Source organism: Triturus cristatus, chromosome 8 (assembly GCF_964204655.1).
Source record: "Triturus cristatus chromosome 8, aTriCri1.1, whole genome shotgun sequence".
Taxonomy (NCBI): Eukaryota; Metazoa; Chordata; class Amphibia; order Caudata; family Salamandridae; genus Triturus; species Triturus cristatus.
Window position 1 is genome coordinate 1093781906 of NC_140591.1, and position 15518 is coordinate 1093797423.

General features: G+C 42.3%; 1 protein-coding gene across 1 annotated transcript in view; it reads left to right on the forward strand.

Moving 5' to 3' along the window:
* GCC2 (GRIP and coiled-coil domain containing 2) overlaps window positions 1-13928 on the forward strand; it is a 325439-nt gene extending 311511 nt beyond the window's left edge. The window contains exons 22-23 of the mRNA XM_085622624.1: window positions 1216-1417; window positions 9912-13928. Coding sequence (XP_085478750.1) covers window positions 1216-1417; window positions 9912-9982 — 273 coding nt within the window. The 3' untranslated portion in view covers window positions 9983-13928. The remainder of the gene's footprint in view (window positions 1-1215; window positions 1418-9911) is intronic.
* Window positions 13929-15518: the final 1590 nt, after the last annotated feature.

Consider the following 15518-nt stretch of genomic DNA (forward strand, 5'->3'; position numbering starts at 1 on the left):
TCATTGTTGTCTTTTTAGTGCCCGGGGTGGTGGCGGTCCCCAGCTCAGCAGGGGAGGCCATAGCGCCTCCCTTGCATTTCGTTTTTTTAAAGAATATATGTGCCCTGGGTAAGTGGTGGTCCCCGTGGGGCCATGTGCCCCCCACATTATTTGTCATTGAAGCCCCGAGGAGGTGGCGGTCCCCGGCGCTGCAGCGGTCCGTACGGCCTCCCCCTTATTATTTGTCATTGAACCCCCGGGGCGGTGGTGGTCCACGTGGAAGTGGGGGAGCTGCGAGACCCCCCCCCCCCCCCCATATATTATCTGACGGCCCCAGGGAGGTGGGGGTCCCTGGGGCTTTGAACAGCCCGAGGAGGGGGTCCTTGTGCACTCACCTCCTATATTTTCATAATGCCCCCGAGACCTGGCCCACCCGGGGCCCTAAAGGCCCCCCCTTTGAGGCCTCTGGGGTCAGGGTGTTTCTACCCTACCCCCTTTTCTTTCTTTTTACTTTTTTTCTTGTGACTCTGTTAAACAGAGTCACAAGATAGCTGCCAGCACTTCCTGGTTTGGAGTGTTGGCAGCCAATCTGATCTCAGGCCTGATATCGGGAGGGGTTGCAGATCTACTGCGGCCTCAGTTGTATATTTGAAAAATCTTTACATTTCTCAAACGTCTGAACGGATTTACACCATTTCACAAAAACATCACTTTGTAGACGAAGAGCTACCTTCCTGCCAAATTTGGTGTAATTCCGTTCAGCAGTTCGGGCAGTGTCTAAATTTTCCTATGGAAATTAAGATGGAGGAGTAGCGCTCTGCCTCCGCCCTCCCCCCACCCCTCGACCCCTTTTCTCTGCCCCTGCTTGACGGCAAAAGTTTCAAGACAGCAGCTGAAGCGAGCATCAAACTAGTTTTGGAAAATTCGCAAAGATTCGTCAAACGACACCACAGTTATTGGCAAATGAAAAAATGCTCTTCCGATGGAAACTGCACTATGCATTGTATACTCAGCGCGTGTACAAGTCATTATCAAAAGCTGTGACAATTTTAACAATATCAATTGTCTCGGATATATTTGTTTTCCTACTTAAGTATTTGCCAAAAAGAGGAAGTATTGATGTAAGAAAGAGAATTGCGTTGAGACAAGATTAACATTCCTAAAACATGGACATTTCTCTGTTGGAACTGTATGCAAGTAAAGAACATAATTCAGATCTATATATTTTTTTTGTAGCTTCTCAAGAACGAAATCAGAAGACTCGAAAGGAACCAGGAACGTGACAAGTCAGTCAATAACCTGGAATACCTCAAGAACGTTCTTCTGCAGTTCATATTTCTGAAGGCAGGCAGTGAGAGACAGCGGCTTCTGCCTGTAATTGACACCATGTTACACCTCAGCCCTGAAGAGAAGGGGAAGCTTGTAGCCATTGCCCTAGGTGAGTGAAAACAGAAACGTTAGTGCAGTAAAATAATAGTAATACTATCTCAAGTCGATAAATGATTATTAAAGATGTATTCATGTGTTTGAACGTTTTCATAAACAAGTCACAAAATGTTCTGCTCTCTAACTTATAGTTGCTTACGCAAGCTTATCCTGTTCCATTGTTTACATGACCAGTCTTGAATTCACTGTGGATAGGCTTTCAAAAGCTGCCAACCTCATACTGGCCTGTTGGGACAGGACTGTCCCGTGCATGGTGTACAGTAGTGCCCCCTGCCTTGCTTGCCCAGTTGTGAGTATCTGGTATCCTGTTTTCTGTTTATGAATGTTTGCTCTAATTTAGCCTGAACAAGTCTAGTCCTGAACTGAAAGGGGCGCACGAAGCATAGCCTTGGTAGTTGCAGAGGACTTGTGTTTGTGTCACAGGTTAATACGAGTAGCGCGGTCGGGGCAGCATTCCATGTTTTGAAGTGATGTTAGCAAGGCCAGGCCTTGTCACATACATCACAAGAGTGTGAGCCTACTGGCCCACTCAAGTAAATTTCCTCTGTCAACAATGGACCCAAAATACTAGCACCAAGTTCCTGAGTGCATGGAGAAGTGTGTGTTGTGCATGAGATGTTGTTTACAGACTGCATGAGTGTCTGAGTGAGCGACTGTGACACAGCCATGTGGGTTCTGTTTTTGAAGCCCATTGCCTGTTTATGTGCATAGGATGGAGGTGAGGTTGCTTTTGGAGACAGTGGAAGTGTCATTGGTGTGGAAAATAAGGGGAAGGAAAGGTTAAAGGAATGAAGATCTACAATGTATTCCAGAGAATATCATTATACAATGACAGTATACTGCTATACTTATTGTAAACCCTCACTGAAATGAACACTGTCTTCCATTAATTTGATTGCTTTAGGCAGGGTTTGGGTCTTAGAGTAAATAAAGGTAAGTAACCTCTTCAGACAGAGCAGAGAAAGATGAGATATGGAGACAAGACAGGTGGGGGGGTGGAATGGGCCTCAGAAGAACTTCAAGTACATTTGCATCAGAGTTTATGCATTCCTGTCATGTATGGAAACTACACAGAAGCATTATGCCGTCTGTCTGCTTTCTAGTTCCGCCTCCCAATATAAGCAACAGGCTGGGCAGCCGTCCCAAAGATCGTGGTGCTTCCATGGTTACCGTTTTACTTTGCCACTATACTTATAGCACCAGCTGGTAAATGCTTCAGGGACCTGACCTTAATTAATGGCCTAGTGTGCAGCAGTCCGTAGTAAGAGAGGAGTGGCCTTATATCAGCTGAAGCTGCCAAAGGAGGAAGGCGGAGAGGGGAATTATATTATCTTGTTGCCCAGCTCCAGTAGGTGGCACGGTGGGCCGGGGAGCCCCAAACACCAGCGGTCAAATCAATTGAAAACATGTTAGCCCCAGTCTTGTTGATTTTGAAACAGGAAGATATTGACCATGCTGATCAAAACGGCGACAAAATTATGGTTCATGTACACTAGGAAGGCAAAAATGCCATTAGCATATGCAGCAGAAATTACCCTTTCAATGTGGGAGAGTTACCAGATTTGGGAAAGGTTTTCCAGAGACAAATCTGGAAATGCCGGCAGTAGTCTTAATTAGAGATATTTTTTTTCTTACACTACTGAAGACGTTCGGAGAACTGGAGGTGGAATCTGAACTTTCGCAGTGCAGTCTGTCTTGTATAATAGGTTCACTGACACTTTGCGACAGCTACAGAAGATAAAGAGCAAGGACCCCCCTACACGCATAAGGCACTGCAATGTTTGCTCACACTAGGTTCTGGTAGCAAGGCTATTACCCAACTATATTGGGCTCTTAGTACGAAAGCAGTAACTGACAATAGGCAAGCTTACTTCAAATCGGAAGAAACAATTCATAGGACATTCACTAACGATGTGTGAGATAGGACAGAACTCTTCCCAAAGAAGGGGTCTAGAAAGTGTAGGTTTAAATGTCTACAACTCAACTACCTCCAGCCCAAATATCCGACACGCATGAGGCTGAAACAACTTAAGCCAGAGGCATCTAGTAAATGCAGCAGATGTGATAAGGCTGATGTGCAATCTTTATCCACGTGATATGGTCGTGGAGTGTAGTACGGCTTTACGTAGGCAATTACGACACCACTGGTTGAGATGACATGTTTGCCTGGTTTGTATCATGGTACGGTGTGTGTGTGTATATTACTTGGCATGCCTTGATCCAAAATAGAGGGCAAGTTCATAGATCAACCGATACACGACGAAACAATAGATTTAAAGAAACTACAAATCCTCAGCCCTGCCACGGATGGAGGGGTGGGTAGCGGAATCAATGTAATGTGTAGAAGCTGAAATTACTGCTTTTCGCTCCAGGAGCAGCATAACTGGAATCACACTTGTAGGGCTAAGGTATGAGGTGAGCTGCTACTGTTCCTTAAATGCACCAATGCCTGACTTGAACTACACAAAATGGGACTAGATACAAGAATGGAGCTCACAGAGAAGATGCGGTAGTGTTGTTCCTGGACGCCACTATGGCCTTTGACACTATAGAATGGCCATACCTCTTCGCAGTATTGGTCAAGCTTGGATTTGGACCAAACTTTATTAATTGGGTGAGATTATTTTATTCGGAACCTCAGGCACAAGTAGTTGTCAACCACAAAAAATCCGCGTTTTTTTCCCTAGGTAGAAGGACTAGAACGGATTGCCCACTGTCTCCGCTTCTCTTCGCTCTAACTTTGGAGCCCCTGGCGGCATGGATCTGTAGAGACCCCATTATTCGTGGCCTAAAATGGGCAGTAAATTGGGAGGATCGCATATCCCTATATGCGGACGATATACTTTTATACTTGGCATTACCTAAGGCATCACTGCATAGCGTCCCTGACATATTCACTGTCTTTGGAGGGTGTTCGGGATATACAGTCAATTTGAAGTAAATCTTTTGATTTATATCCTTAGTGGAGGGCTTCCTGCCCTGCTCCAAGATTGCTTGGCGCATGAAGCAAAAGAAGGGTTCCAATACCTGGGTATGTACATAACATCGGATCCCCGAACTAGCGACGAGCGTAATTTGCTGCCCCCATTGCAGCGGCTAAAGCGAGATGTGGGTAATTGGAAAAATCTCCCATTATCATTATTGGGAAGAGCCGCTCTATTTAAAATGATATCGTTACTGTGTTTTCTCTATGCTTTACAAAACTTACCCAATCCCATTCCTGCGAGATATTTTGAAGAAGTTGAGAGTATATAGAGAGACCTGCTGTGTGATGTTCGTCCCCGCATATCACTTCCAAAATTGGTGAGGGAGTGGTACAACGGGGGAATTGGACTCCCAGACCTTAAAAAATATTACTGGCCAGCCCATCTGTCCACCATAAACCAGTGCACGTATCGGCACTGGACCGACCCTGGCTACAGAATGGATAAATGGTTTTTACCAGGGGGAAACTACAATTTAGCACTCTACCTCAGACCCCAAAAATGTCATCTGATGGGGCCCACCGGGAACTCAGTGCATATATGGCACACTGCTGCTAGCAGTCTAGACTGGGTGCAACACGTAACTCGGGTACCTTGAGAAAAACGAAAGGATTTGACAAATGGGATATAATTGGGATCTCAAGGGTTGGTGATTTAGGGAAGGGGGGAGGGGATATACCATTTGCCACCCTGCAACGGGAGTATGAGATGGCGAAAACTGAATTTTTCCGATATCTGCAGGTGAGTCACACTTTGGTCTCACCGAAACCGAAGGGGGAATCCCCCACCGCCAAAGGCCTCACCCATGGAGGATAGACTACTTGATGGTTATATGCACACAAAGACGGTTTCCTAAACATATAAAAAAAAGTATCAGTAATGCAGCAGATCCCCTGGGAGGGCTATGTGGGTGCTATGAGAGAGACATTGCAGAACTGGACGAGGACGAATGGCAGGAAGCGATGGCCTCCCCCAGAAATGTAGCGATCTCAGCTAGACTTAGATTGGTCCAGGTGAAAATTCTTCATAGAATATATGTTACGGGACCCATATTAGCTAGGATGGGCAATAGAGCAGATTCAGGGTGCAGGAGGCAATGTGGCCAAGAAGGTACATTCATACATATAATGTGGGAATGTACACACGTTGAGAAATGCTGGAAAGGAATTCACCGTAATCTGCAGGAAACTCTTGGGGTACAAATGGATCTTGAGGTCAAACGATGTTTGTTGAATGTCTGGGAGCCCACAGATTAGAACAGCAAGGAAAAAACATGTGTGACACTGGGACTAATGGTAGCTAAACAAAATGTGGCCAAAATGTGGGGCACGAATGCTGCACCGTCGGTGGAGGCCTGGAAACTGATATGAACTGATGCATGATGAGGAAAAGAACAGTGTATATAGCTAGGGGCTGCCCCAAAAAAATAGTCACAAATATGGGGCAAGTGGAACGAGTATGGAGACAACATCTGTATTCCACCCACTGTTCCCTCCCCTACGATATGAATAACATAACATGCAATTGTCTAGAATCGGGGCATATTGTTGAATATCATATATACATACAAGCTTCTGCAAGAACTTACCAGTTTGATTGTTGTGATATGAGTGCCGCACTGCTGTTATCAATAAAAAGATTTTTTTTTTTTTAAAGAATGGATCTCACAAAGAAAAGATTATCCCAGCTTATAGCGCAAGCATTGGTGATTGAACACATGGGTACCAAGTAGATAGCGCTTGGATGGAGAAGTGAATATGCATAATGATCATAGAAAATGTTTTAATGTTCTTGTTTCTCAATGCACTCTCCCTATTGAGGTTCTCTGCCTTGCTGCTCAGCCTATAGTGAGGTCATTTAGAATGTTCAGTGGGTTTGTATTGCAAGGACAATCAGTTGGTGGGAAGGGCTGAGCAGCGAGGAGGCTGCACCTGGTGGGGCACTTTTATAGATCAGACTAACATCCTGTAACCTAAGAAGTAATCTCAAGAATAAATGTACTACCTTTTCTACAAGACTTGCCCGCGCATCATTCTTCGTTTTAACACACATTGTTGAATATCGTATATACATACAAGCTTCTGCAAGAACTTACCACTTTGATTGTTGTGATAGGAGTGTCGCACTGCTGTTATCAATAAAATATTTTTTTTTTAAAGAATGGATCTCACAAAGAAAAGATCATCCCAGCTTATAGCGCAAGCATTGGTGATTGAACTCATGGGTACCAAGTAGATAGCGCTTAGATGGAGAAGTGAATATGCATAATGATCATAGAAAACACCTGGTGGGCCAATAGGTGCTTACCGGTTGAGCTTTATGCAGTGTGAACTGTGATGCAACTAGTTTGTAGTACAAACTCAATATGCGTGAATAAGAAATAGGTATTCTCTTGAGCAATAATGTTTGCGATTATCTCTTGATTTCGTGACAATAGATGACTTACATTAAAATGTATGAAAGAATGGGTGCTGGTTTAACATCCCAATAAAAATATATTAAAGTTGAAGAACTCACACCATCAAGGTGGAGATCAAGCGAAAAGACAGGTGGAGTAGCACTTGTACCTACAATAAGAACACATGGAATCTCCACTGCATATGGAATAATACTTACATGGTTACTTAAATAATTTGGGGTGCAACCGAATCGGAAAAATCAGAACATATTCACTGGTAGTCTAGTTGTATCAAGCATTTGTGTTTGTAGCAGTTAGACCAATCAAGGCATCAAAGCGCTATGCAGGAGGGATGCGTGAGAGGAAGAAAGTAGCTCAGAACAGCAGAAACCACCCCCCTCCCTCCGAAGAAGGATTCATCTGCAAAAAGCCAAGTTTTAACTTGCTTGCGGAACAAGTTAAATGGGCATTGTCATCTGTAGGCATTGTTAACTAAAATGTAGGTTATCAAAATCATTTGATGCTACCCCAGTATTATAAGGAGGTCTGCAAATAAGGTGTTGGGATTGTGGAAAAAATACATTGTTGGCATGACCCTAATTTCATCCCAAGGCCTCTGATATCCTGACTTTTTATAAAAATATGAGGAGGAAGGTTGGAGCTCTCTATTCACCCTAAAACATCTTGAAGGCTGAACACAGATCCTATAGATAACCCATTGCGAGTTATGGGGGAAGTGGAGGGACATAACACACAGGATATTCGAACACTGCTTTATTTAGGAGCCCCTCTAACAAGGTAAAAAAGTGACGTGGCTAACCGGTCAATGACAAGTTTCTGTACTATTACAATGGCCGTCGTTAAAGGTGCCTTATTCAGGACTACTCACACCTACATAATTTCATCTCACCTACGTGTAGAAGCCAAACCCATGCACTGCTCATGAGAAACCGATAACGAACTCCATCTCAATAAGTAGACATTCCATCTGGCTCCACAGCTAGCTAGCTCTGCTGATTAAATGTGTTCCACGCCCAGTTAGCTGTCCTTGGATTTTAATACTGCTGAGGGTGCAAGGGTACTTAGAGTATTTAGTGATTAATAAACCAGGCTACTCCATGCTGTTTATGAATCTTACATTTTGAAAACCTCCCAAGTCTCAGAATAGAAGAATTAGGCCTCATTTAGTCAGTTTCGTGACTAAAATATGGGAGGCGGGGCACTCAGAAATCCAATTAAGGGTCTGTGTAGCGACACCATCTAGAGGAATTAATCCAAAGATGATAATATCTGAATTTGCACATTTGCATTCATCTGGAGAGTTGCTCTTGTTTCACAGAATGACTAAGTGCCTTGACTTTCTTTGTACAGTGCTTCATACCACTCTTGCCGTTTGAAAGTGCTGTAAATAATTGTACACTATCTACAGACCTCCGAATGATGGAGGCCTAAGTTGTCCTTGCCAGCTTTGGAACTGGTGAACAACAGGTCGCATAATCTGCCTGCAGCGAGCAGTGGACTTGCCAGCTCACTAAATCATAAGATACTCTTAGGAGGCCCTGGACTTGAAGTAGGAACAGAGTAGAGGCATTACAGTGGACGGATGTCGACCAGCATGTTTCATAGCATGTCTGAGGTTGTCTTATACGTAACAACCTTCAACTGTGTCTGTCTTCTATTACATTGCATATTAATACATCTAAATCGGAGTTTTACATTTCATGGAAGGGTTAGACAAGTATTTGTATTTCACTTCACAATGCACCAGCAAAATACCAACCAAGCCAACCTAAAATGAATAAAACGCAACCCTTTGCTTTTATTCATTTCAGGTTGGCTTGGTTGGTATTTTACTAATCCACAGCTTGTAATACTGTGCCTGCAGTGGTAAAAGGCTTTGTCATTTTGCAGCTCGCCATGGATAGCACTGTGCTAGTCCTATGCTTAAAGACTTTGCTGTAGAAATGGCAAAAGACTTTGTCCCTTTCTATCTTGGCGTGGATGGCACTGTGTTAATCCTATGCTTAAAGACATTGCTGTGAAAAAGCAGACATTTGAGGTGAGCAGATCTTGAGTGTCGCTGGTGTTGAGGGAGCTGCTTTCCACCTAAACTTGAGAACTACCCAGAGTTCTCTGCTTCTTTTTTGCAGATAGATAGATAGATAGTCTCTAATTGCTTTCCCAAAAATGTGGGTCTCGCTACTAATACCCAGTATTTTGGGAGATTCTGCAGCACACATTAGATATGATACTATATTGTGCAGTATTACCTTGGCATTCCTTGTTCTGTACATTGGCATGGGGAGTAACAGTAATACTGCATGCTTCGCCCCATTCAGAGCTGCAAAATTCTAAATGTATGACATTTTTCCCAGGCTAATTACACCAGGTTTTACCTGGCCAATCTTGTGCAGTGTAAAATTATTTTCACGCATAAGTTATAACCCTGGTTTTGGCGCAAGACCTTGTTTGCACTCAGTTTAGGACTTCCGGCCTAGTAAAGCTGGGGTCTATGTCTTTTTTCGCTCGGCTGACTTTGAACACTGAATACAATTGCAAAGCGTGTTACAAAGCAAGTCCTTGGTAGTAAGGCTTCCTCTTGTTAGGTGTGGAGTTAATCAAAAATATAAAACATACTATATATACATCCATACTTTCAGAGGTTTTCAGTCAGCCCGTTTCATCCTTTTGTCTGTTGGAGTGTCAGTCACATTTTGCTCCCACCCACCAAAGCAAACAGCATGGGGCACATGGTCAGACCAATTCACCCACTAGCTTACCTGACTGCAAGCGACAGCATTTTGCTCTTGGACAATGTTCACACTTGCATAGTAAGTAAGTAGTCCCCTTTAATGACAGAAACTATTAGAGCAGTGTGTGCTTTTACATCAATAACATATGATTTTGGCCTTTAGACAATGATGCATGCCTTTATACACAAACAAGCCAAATAAGTATTGATATAGCAAAAGATCTGCAGCCAGTGCCAGACCTATTGACTTTGCCAGTGCTTGTTTGGGATCTGCATTTGGTTGACATGCATAAGCTGTTATAGTGTACCTTTTTAAGTAATTGTATTACCTTTTTTTTTTTTTTTTTGGAAGGTGAGGAAGAGGCTGCGGCAAGGCCCGCCGGCTGGGCTTCATATCTGCACAGTTGGTCAGGACTTCGATAAGCTGATTGTGCCGACGTCACATTCCACCCCTGCACTGTGAATGGAATGGCCCAAGAAGTACTGGACCCATCACCTTCGCCATTTCTGCACATATCAGAATATCGATTCTCCAAGGCTCGGGATTCTGTTTACAGCCGTTGCCTTCATCTCCATGTGTAAATAATATCTCATAGCAGTGTTGCAGCTGAGAATTCAACCAAAACCAAAGAGGATGGATTTTATAAAAGAAGCTGTTTGTCATACAAAATGCATCATAAATGGAAAGCAAGAATTCTAATCATGCGACTAACAGTGGAACGAAATGCAATATATTAAATAGTCTTTTTTTATGTTTGCTTAAGAATTTTGCACTAAATATGTTACTGAATCTGTCAGGAAACACGTTGTGTGCCCCAATATTGTTATGCTAAAACAGGCTGCACAGACACCGAAACACATTATTTCTCGTGTTACTTTTTTGTTGTATAGTAATTTAATTTTAAAAAATGCACTTTCGTTGTGGACTGTATACTTTTCTCCCTCAAATGTGACCAACCTCTAAAGCACACCTGCATCGACAGATCTTAATCTGAGGTCTTTCGTACCATCTACAAGACTGCAACACAACATGAGACAATGATTCTTAAACAGGTACCCTGTAAACATGTAAATTTAACGCTTACATTTCTAGGTCACTTTTAAATCACAAACTAAGTTCTGCCTTGCGTATTTACTCAGTCCATTTCTCTTCTTTGCGTTTTTTCTGGCGTTATTATGAGAAGTGTTACTCAAGCCTCTTTTCTGCACCTTTCCGTTTCTGTGGGTTTCTCCTGTTAGTGCCCAGGACTACGTAACCACCTGGCCAAGCTTACACTTACTAGTAATTAGTAACCAGGTGTACCATGACTTTGCAACCACACAACTCCAGTTTGTGATTTACTAATGCAAGTTATGGATGCATTGATGCTTAAGTGGACCTCAACTGTGGCCCCTTGGCAGTGTTCTATATGCTGAAAGTTTCAATGGTTACCACAAACCTTCCCGGCAATACTCTGGCTGCCATGGCATTCCAGTATCTTCTACCCAAGTTCGATCCCACCCTTTTCTTCAGTCTTCTAATTTCACCCCTTGAAGGATAGAAGTCACAAATGTACTGCCATGCCCCGCGTTGAACACCACAGGTGACCTCATCGGCAGTATATGAATAGCTGTATACTCCGCAGTGCTTTCCCTGACGGTATGTATGAAGAAGGTGGAGAGTCGGTGGCATTTCACAAGCCCTGGATTTTGCAGCCCAAAGCATTGGCCTCATGCTGTGAGGTTGGAGTAGGACCTAAACATCTCTCATTTCTCCTTGGATGATTCTATCGAATAAGCTGGCGTACACACCTTGGAATGAGGCATCACCTAGAGAAGACATGTTGAATGAAAGTACCGATATTTTGTTGTGTGCATGGTTGTTCCTTTCCACAGGCGAGAGGTAATGAAGCCTTAGATTCAGTGTCAGATATTGAGGAATATCCCATGTGAGACTGAAGGAGCAGTCCAGCCCCTGCAGAATTCAGAAGATTGTGTTTTTTAAATACCTTGAAGTGCCATAGAGAAGGAACTAGATGCGGGTCACATATTACCAGATGTGGCTGGTTGCCTTATTCAGGTGATTGGTGGAGTGTCTGCTTCCCTGCACAGTCCTCCCTCATACAGCTTTGGTTAATCTGCAAGGACCTACTACTTGCTGGCTAATGTCTGCAGGTAAAGTGGACTTTTGTTTGTATTAGTGATTTAATTCACACCCATTTTGGAAGTATTTTATAAGATCTTGCTAGGTTGTAGACATTTACACTACACATTTGAACAGAAGGTGGCCATAATTGCTAAATGTAGGACGCCTTCCATGGTAAAATCCCATTACTTGACATATGATGTTGGAGCATGCTATTGTCATCTTGCATGTGTTGTTGCCAGAGATAGTTAATGTAGAATTTCCTGTTTTGAGAACAGTTCTTAAATTATATTTTAAAATGTAGGACTCAAAAAAACAAAGTGACATTGTAAATAAATCATTCTTAAACTATTGCTGGAGTTTACACAGCAGTTTAATTGTTTTTCTCGCTTTTTATACCAACCAGGGATTTTTTAATAGCACTTTCACCAAACGTTGTTCATCCTGCACATGTAAGACTAAGAAGTTGATGTTCTTACAGATTTCACATTTGTCGGTGTGTGTCTCGTGCTGAAGGACGCCTTACCTGATAATTTGAACTAAAGCTTTCCTTTTCGGCGGGGTTGAATTGATTTGCTAAACGTTGATCCCCTTTTGTTACAGCACCAACAAGCAAAAAATGAAGGAAAATGCTCCCCCCGAAATACTTACATATACTCAGAAGCGTTGACTCATGCATTTACATCTCATGTCTTATTCTCTACCTACCAATTTTATTACAATGTACACAAAAGCATTACTTAGCAAGCTTTGGTGTCCTAGTTGACAGCTTTAAGGGGCATTGGATTTCAGATAGGGTCATACACATAGACCACGCCACAAGAAAGCTTAAGCGTATTGGCTTTTATTGCAGGCGCCATTAACGCCATCTTCCTCAAATAACTTTTTTAGCATGGCGATTGTAATTTATGTTACCTCACCGAAACAGCAGCTACGCTTCTCCTTGATCTCATTTGCTGGTATGGACAAGGGACTTGGCTAAAAGTTGCTCCGTTGCCAAATTCATGTCTCCCATCTGAAGCCACAGAGCCCACAGGACAAATGTGCAAGAGTGTTGTATGACTATGTTGGGATACAGATTTTTTTACTTTTAACGTTTTTTTCCTAACTAAATCTTGCCATCTGCTGCAATGATCAGTATAGTGATGGAAGGGTTTGTTAAATGACTGTTGGAAAAAGGAATGAGGTCATCTTGCAGATGAAAGCCTGCTTCCTTTCCTGCCTTTTAAGGTCTTCCTCAGTTTCTGCTGAATGTTTATGCATTGTAGTGTTTGTTATTTTTTTTGCATCAATAGACATCTACTTGGGTTTTTTCCAATGTTTAAGCTAAATATGACGTCTCAACTGAAAGATTTTATGTAACTTTTATTTTAAATTGGAAATGTTTGCTAGGCAAAGGGAGGCTGTGATATGCATTCGAGTGGGAATAAAGAGCCGAGAAAGCATTGTATATGTAGCAGTAATTATGCACCCATATTAAAAGGTGAATGTGGGCATTTGACACAGACACGAAGTAAATGGAAGAATTAACCGGCACATGAATTTGTGTGTTCTAATTTATGCAGATATAAATACAGCCTTCTTGGCTTTATTTTGTAATTAGCTCTTAGTATGTTACAGTTTGTGATCTGGAAAGATAAGAAAGAGCCTGCAATCGGTTTGCAACCTATGGAATTTATAAATATCTGTAACAAATTGTTCCTCCCCTCTCAGTTCAAAATTCAGGTTTTACATCTTTGATTCACGAGATTAGTCTTTATTCAACTAAAAAAAGGGTTTGTGGGTTATTAGTATGTCACTGTCTCTGGAAGTTAGACCAGATAGTCCCTCTAAATCTAAACCCCATCCAAACCCCTTCACACAGCACCCTCATGGAGTTCGTGATTTGTAGTACAAATAATGCCTGAGCATTTACTCAGTTTTTAAAAGATTGATTTAGAGTTTTAGGATTTTACAGACCTGATTAACTGTTTCCATCTACGTCACTGTACAGGACCAAATGCAGTGGCAAAAACTAGGTTCTTCGCAGTGAAAGTAAAGATTCTGGTATCAGAAAATTGAGTGGCGGTGAAGGGCTGGATCGCCTTGTTTTACGGAAACATCTTTAAGTTTTCATATCTTGGACAACTTTTTATAAATTAACTTCCATTGTTTTTGGATCTCAAATGTGAATTGCAAACTGAATAATGGATTCTGTCTTTAAACAAAATCATAACAATGTTTAATAAAAAATAAAAAAAATCAGCTGCTTATCTATTTGTCTCTTTTGTACTGTTGTCAACTCATTTGCGTGCATGTAGTATACAGTTAAAACAAATCAACACAGCGTTGAATAGATTTTCTTAGCTCGAGAAGGTCATATTGTGTTGAGTTTTTAAATCAATCAAGTATTGCAGGCTCTGATAAGAAAACTCAGCAACACAGTTGTCCTTGTCCTCTATTGGTTCCAGTGGCTAGCCTCTCAAAGCATTTTGACAATTGTAGTGTTCAGTATTTTCAATCTAATAATGTTAAAGCATGGGGTGCACAGAGCCACGCTGTCTTTGTGAAATCTCATATTACTTTTCAGTAATGTTTGCTGTCAGCTACTGCTTGCTAATTAGTGGACCTTTTCTTGTGCCCATTTCATACTTTTTGGAAACCATAAGGGAAGAGTATTTATAAATTCTGAGGACTAGATTGCCAAGATGATGATCCTTTAGTCAGTGGCCATCTGGAGAATAGAAAAAAGCAGTTCCCTTTGCCCAGTCCTCATCACTAGCAATCTCCAACAGAAATAATTCCAGAATGAGCCTTTGTTTGATTGTGTCTAAGTGGGTTTTGAGACATATTGTGACGTTGCTCACCTGATGACCACTTTAATATCAGCAGCTCATGAGTTCCCTGTAGGTCTTCACTTTTGGGCCCTTATATTGTAGACCTCTGCTGTGGCCTGAGACCCGCTAAAGAGGTTTGTACCACTGTATGCCTTGCGTATAATGGAATTTCATATTGACTCCCAATGTAGTTCTTACTGCTCTGGGACCGATCGAACATGACTTTAGGAAAATAAGTTGGCAATGGAGAGTGTAAAATATTAACTATAGGGCAACAGAGAACACGTGAGGATCCTACTAATATTGCCCATGTCCAGCCGACACTCCTCTATACCTTTAACAATATCATGGCCCTGGGGTATGTGTTCAAGTCACTGTCCACGTCCTGTGGTCCCCAGCTGATCCACTGAATGACAATCTTCTAGTATATGTGATAACCCTCGAGTTCCTTGAAGAATTGAAATTAAATTAAAATGTATACCGTGCACTACTGCCAAAGATGTCTAGGCACCCAAAGTCAGGACTAAGGTGGAAACTAGACTAAGCGGGGAATCCGGAACCGCGCTCTAATTGTTGAACAGCCAGGTCTTTAAAGATTTCCGAAAGGACAAGAGATCTGTTTTAATCTTGAGAGAAATTGGAAGAGCGTTCCACAGTTTGACTGTACCTACTATAAAACTTCTTCCACCCCAGCTGGCTGTTTTGGCTCTGGGGATGACAAGATTGAAAGCCGATGAAGATCTAAATTGTCATAGAGGGACATAGTTGCGAAATTTATTTTTAAAGTAGTCTGGGCCATGGCCTTGCTATGCCTTGAAGGCACGGCAAAGTGATTTGAACTGAATCCTTATTTTAGGTCTCGCCTGACCCAGCGCATGCGCTGGTCTGTCGAGACTTATTGAGAGGGCTCCAAAATGTGCTACCAGGCCAGCCTAGAGCTACAGTGCATGTGCGCGGGCGCGCATGCCACGCTTTACCAAGTTTACTTTCACTTTCGCGGCCGCTTTGATGTTTGATC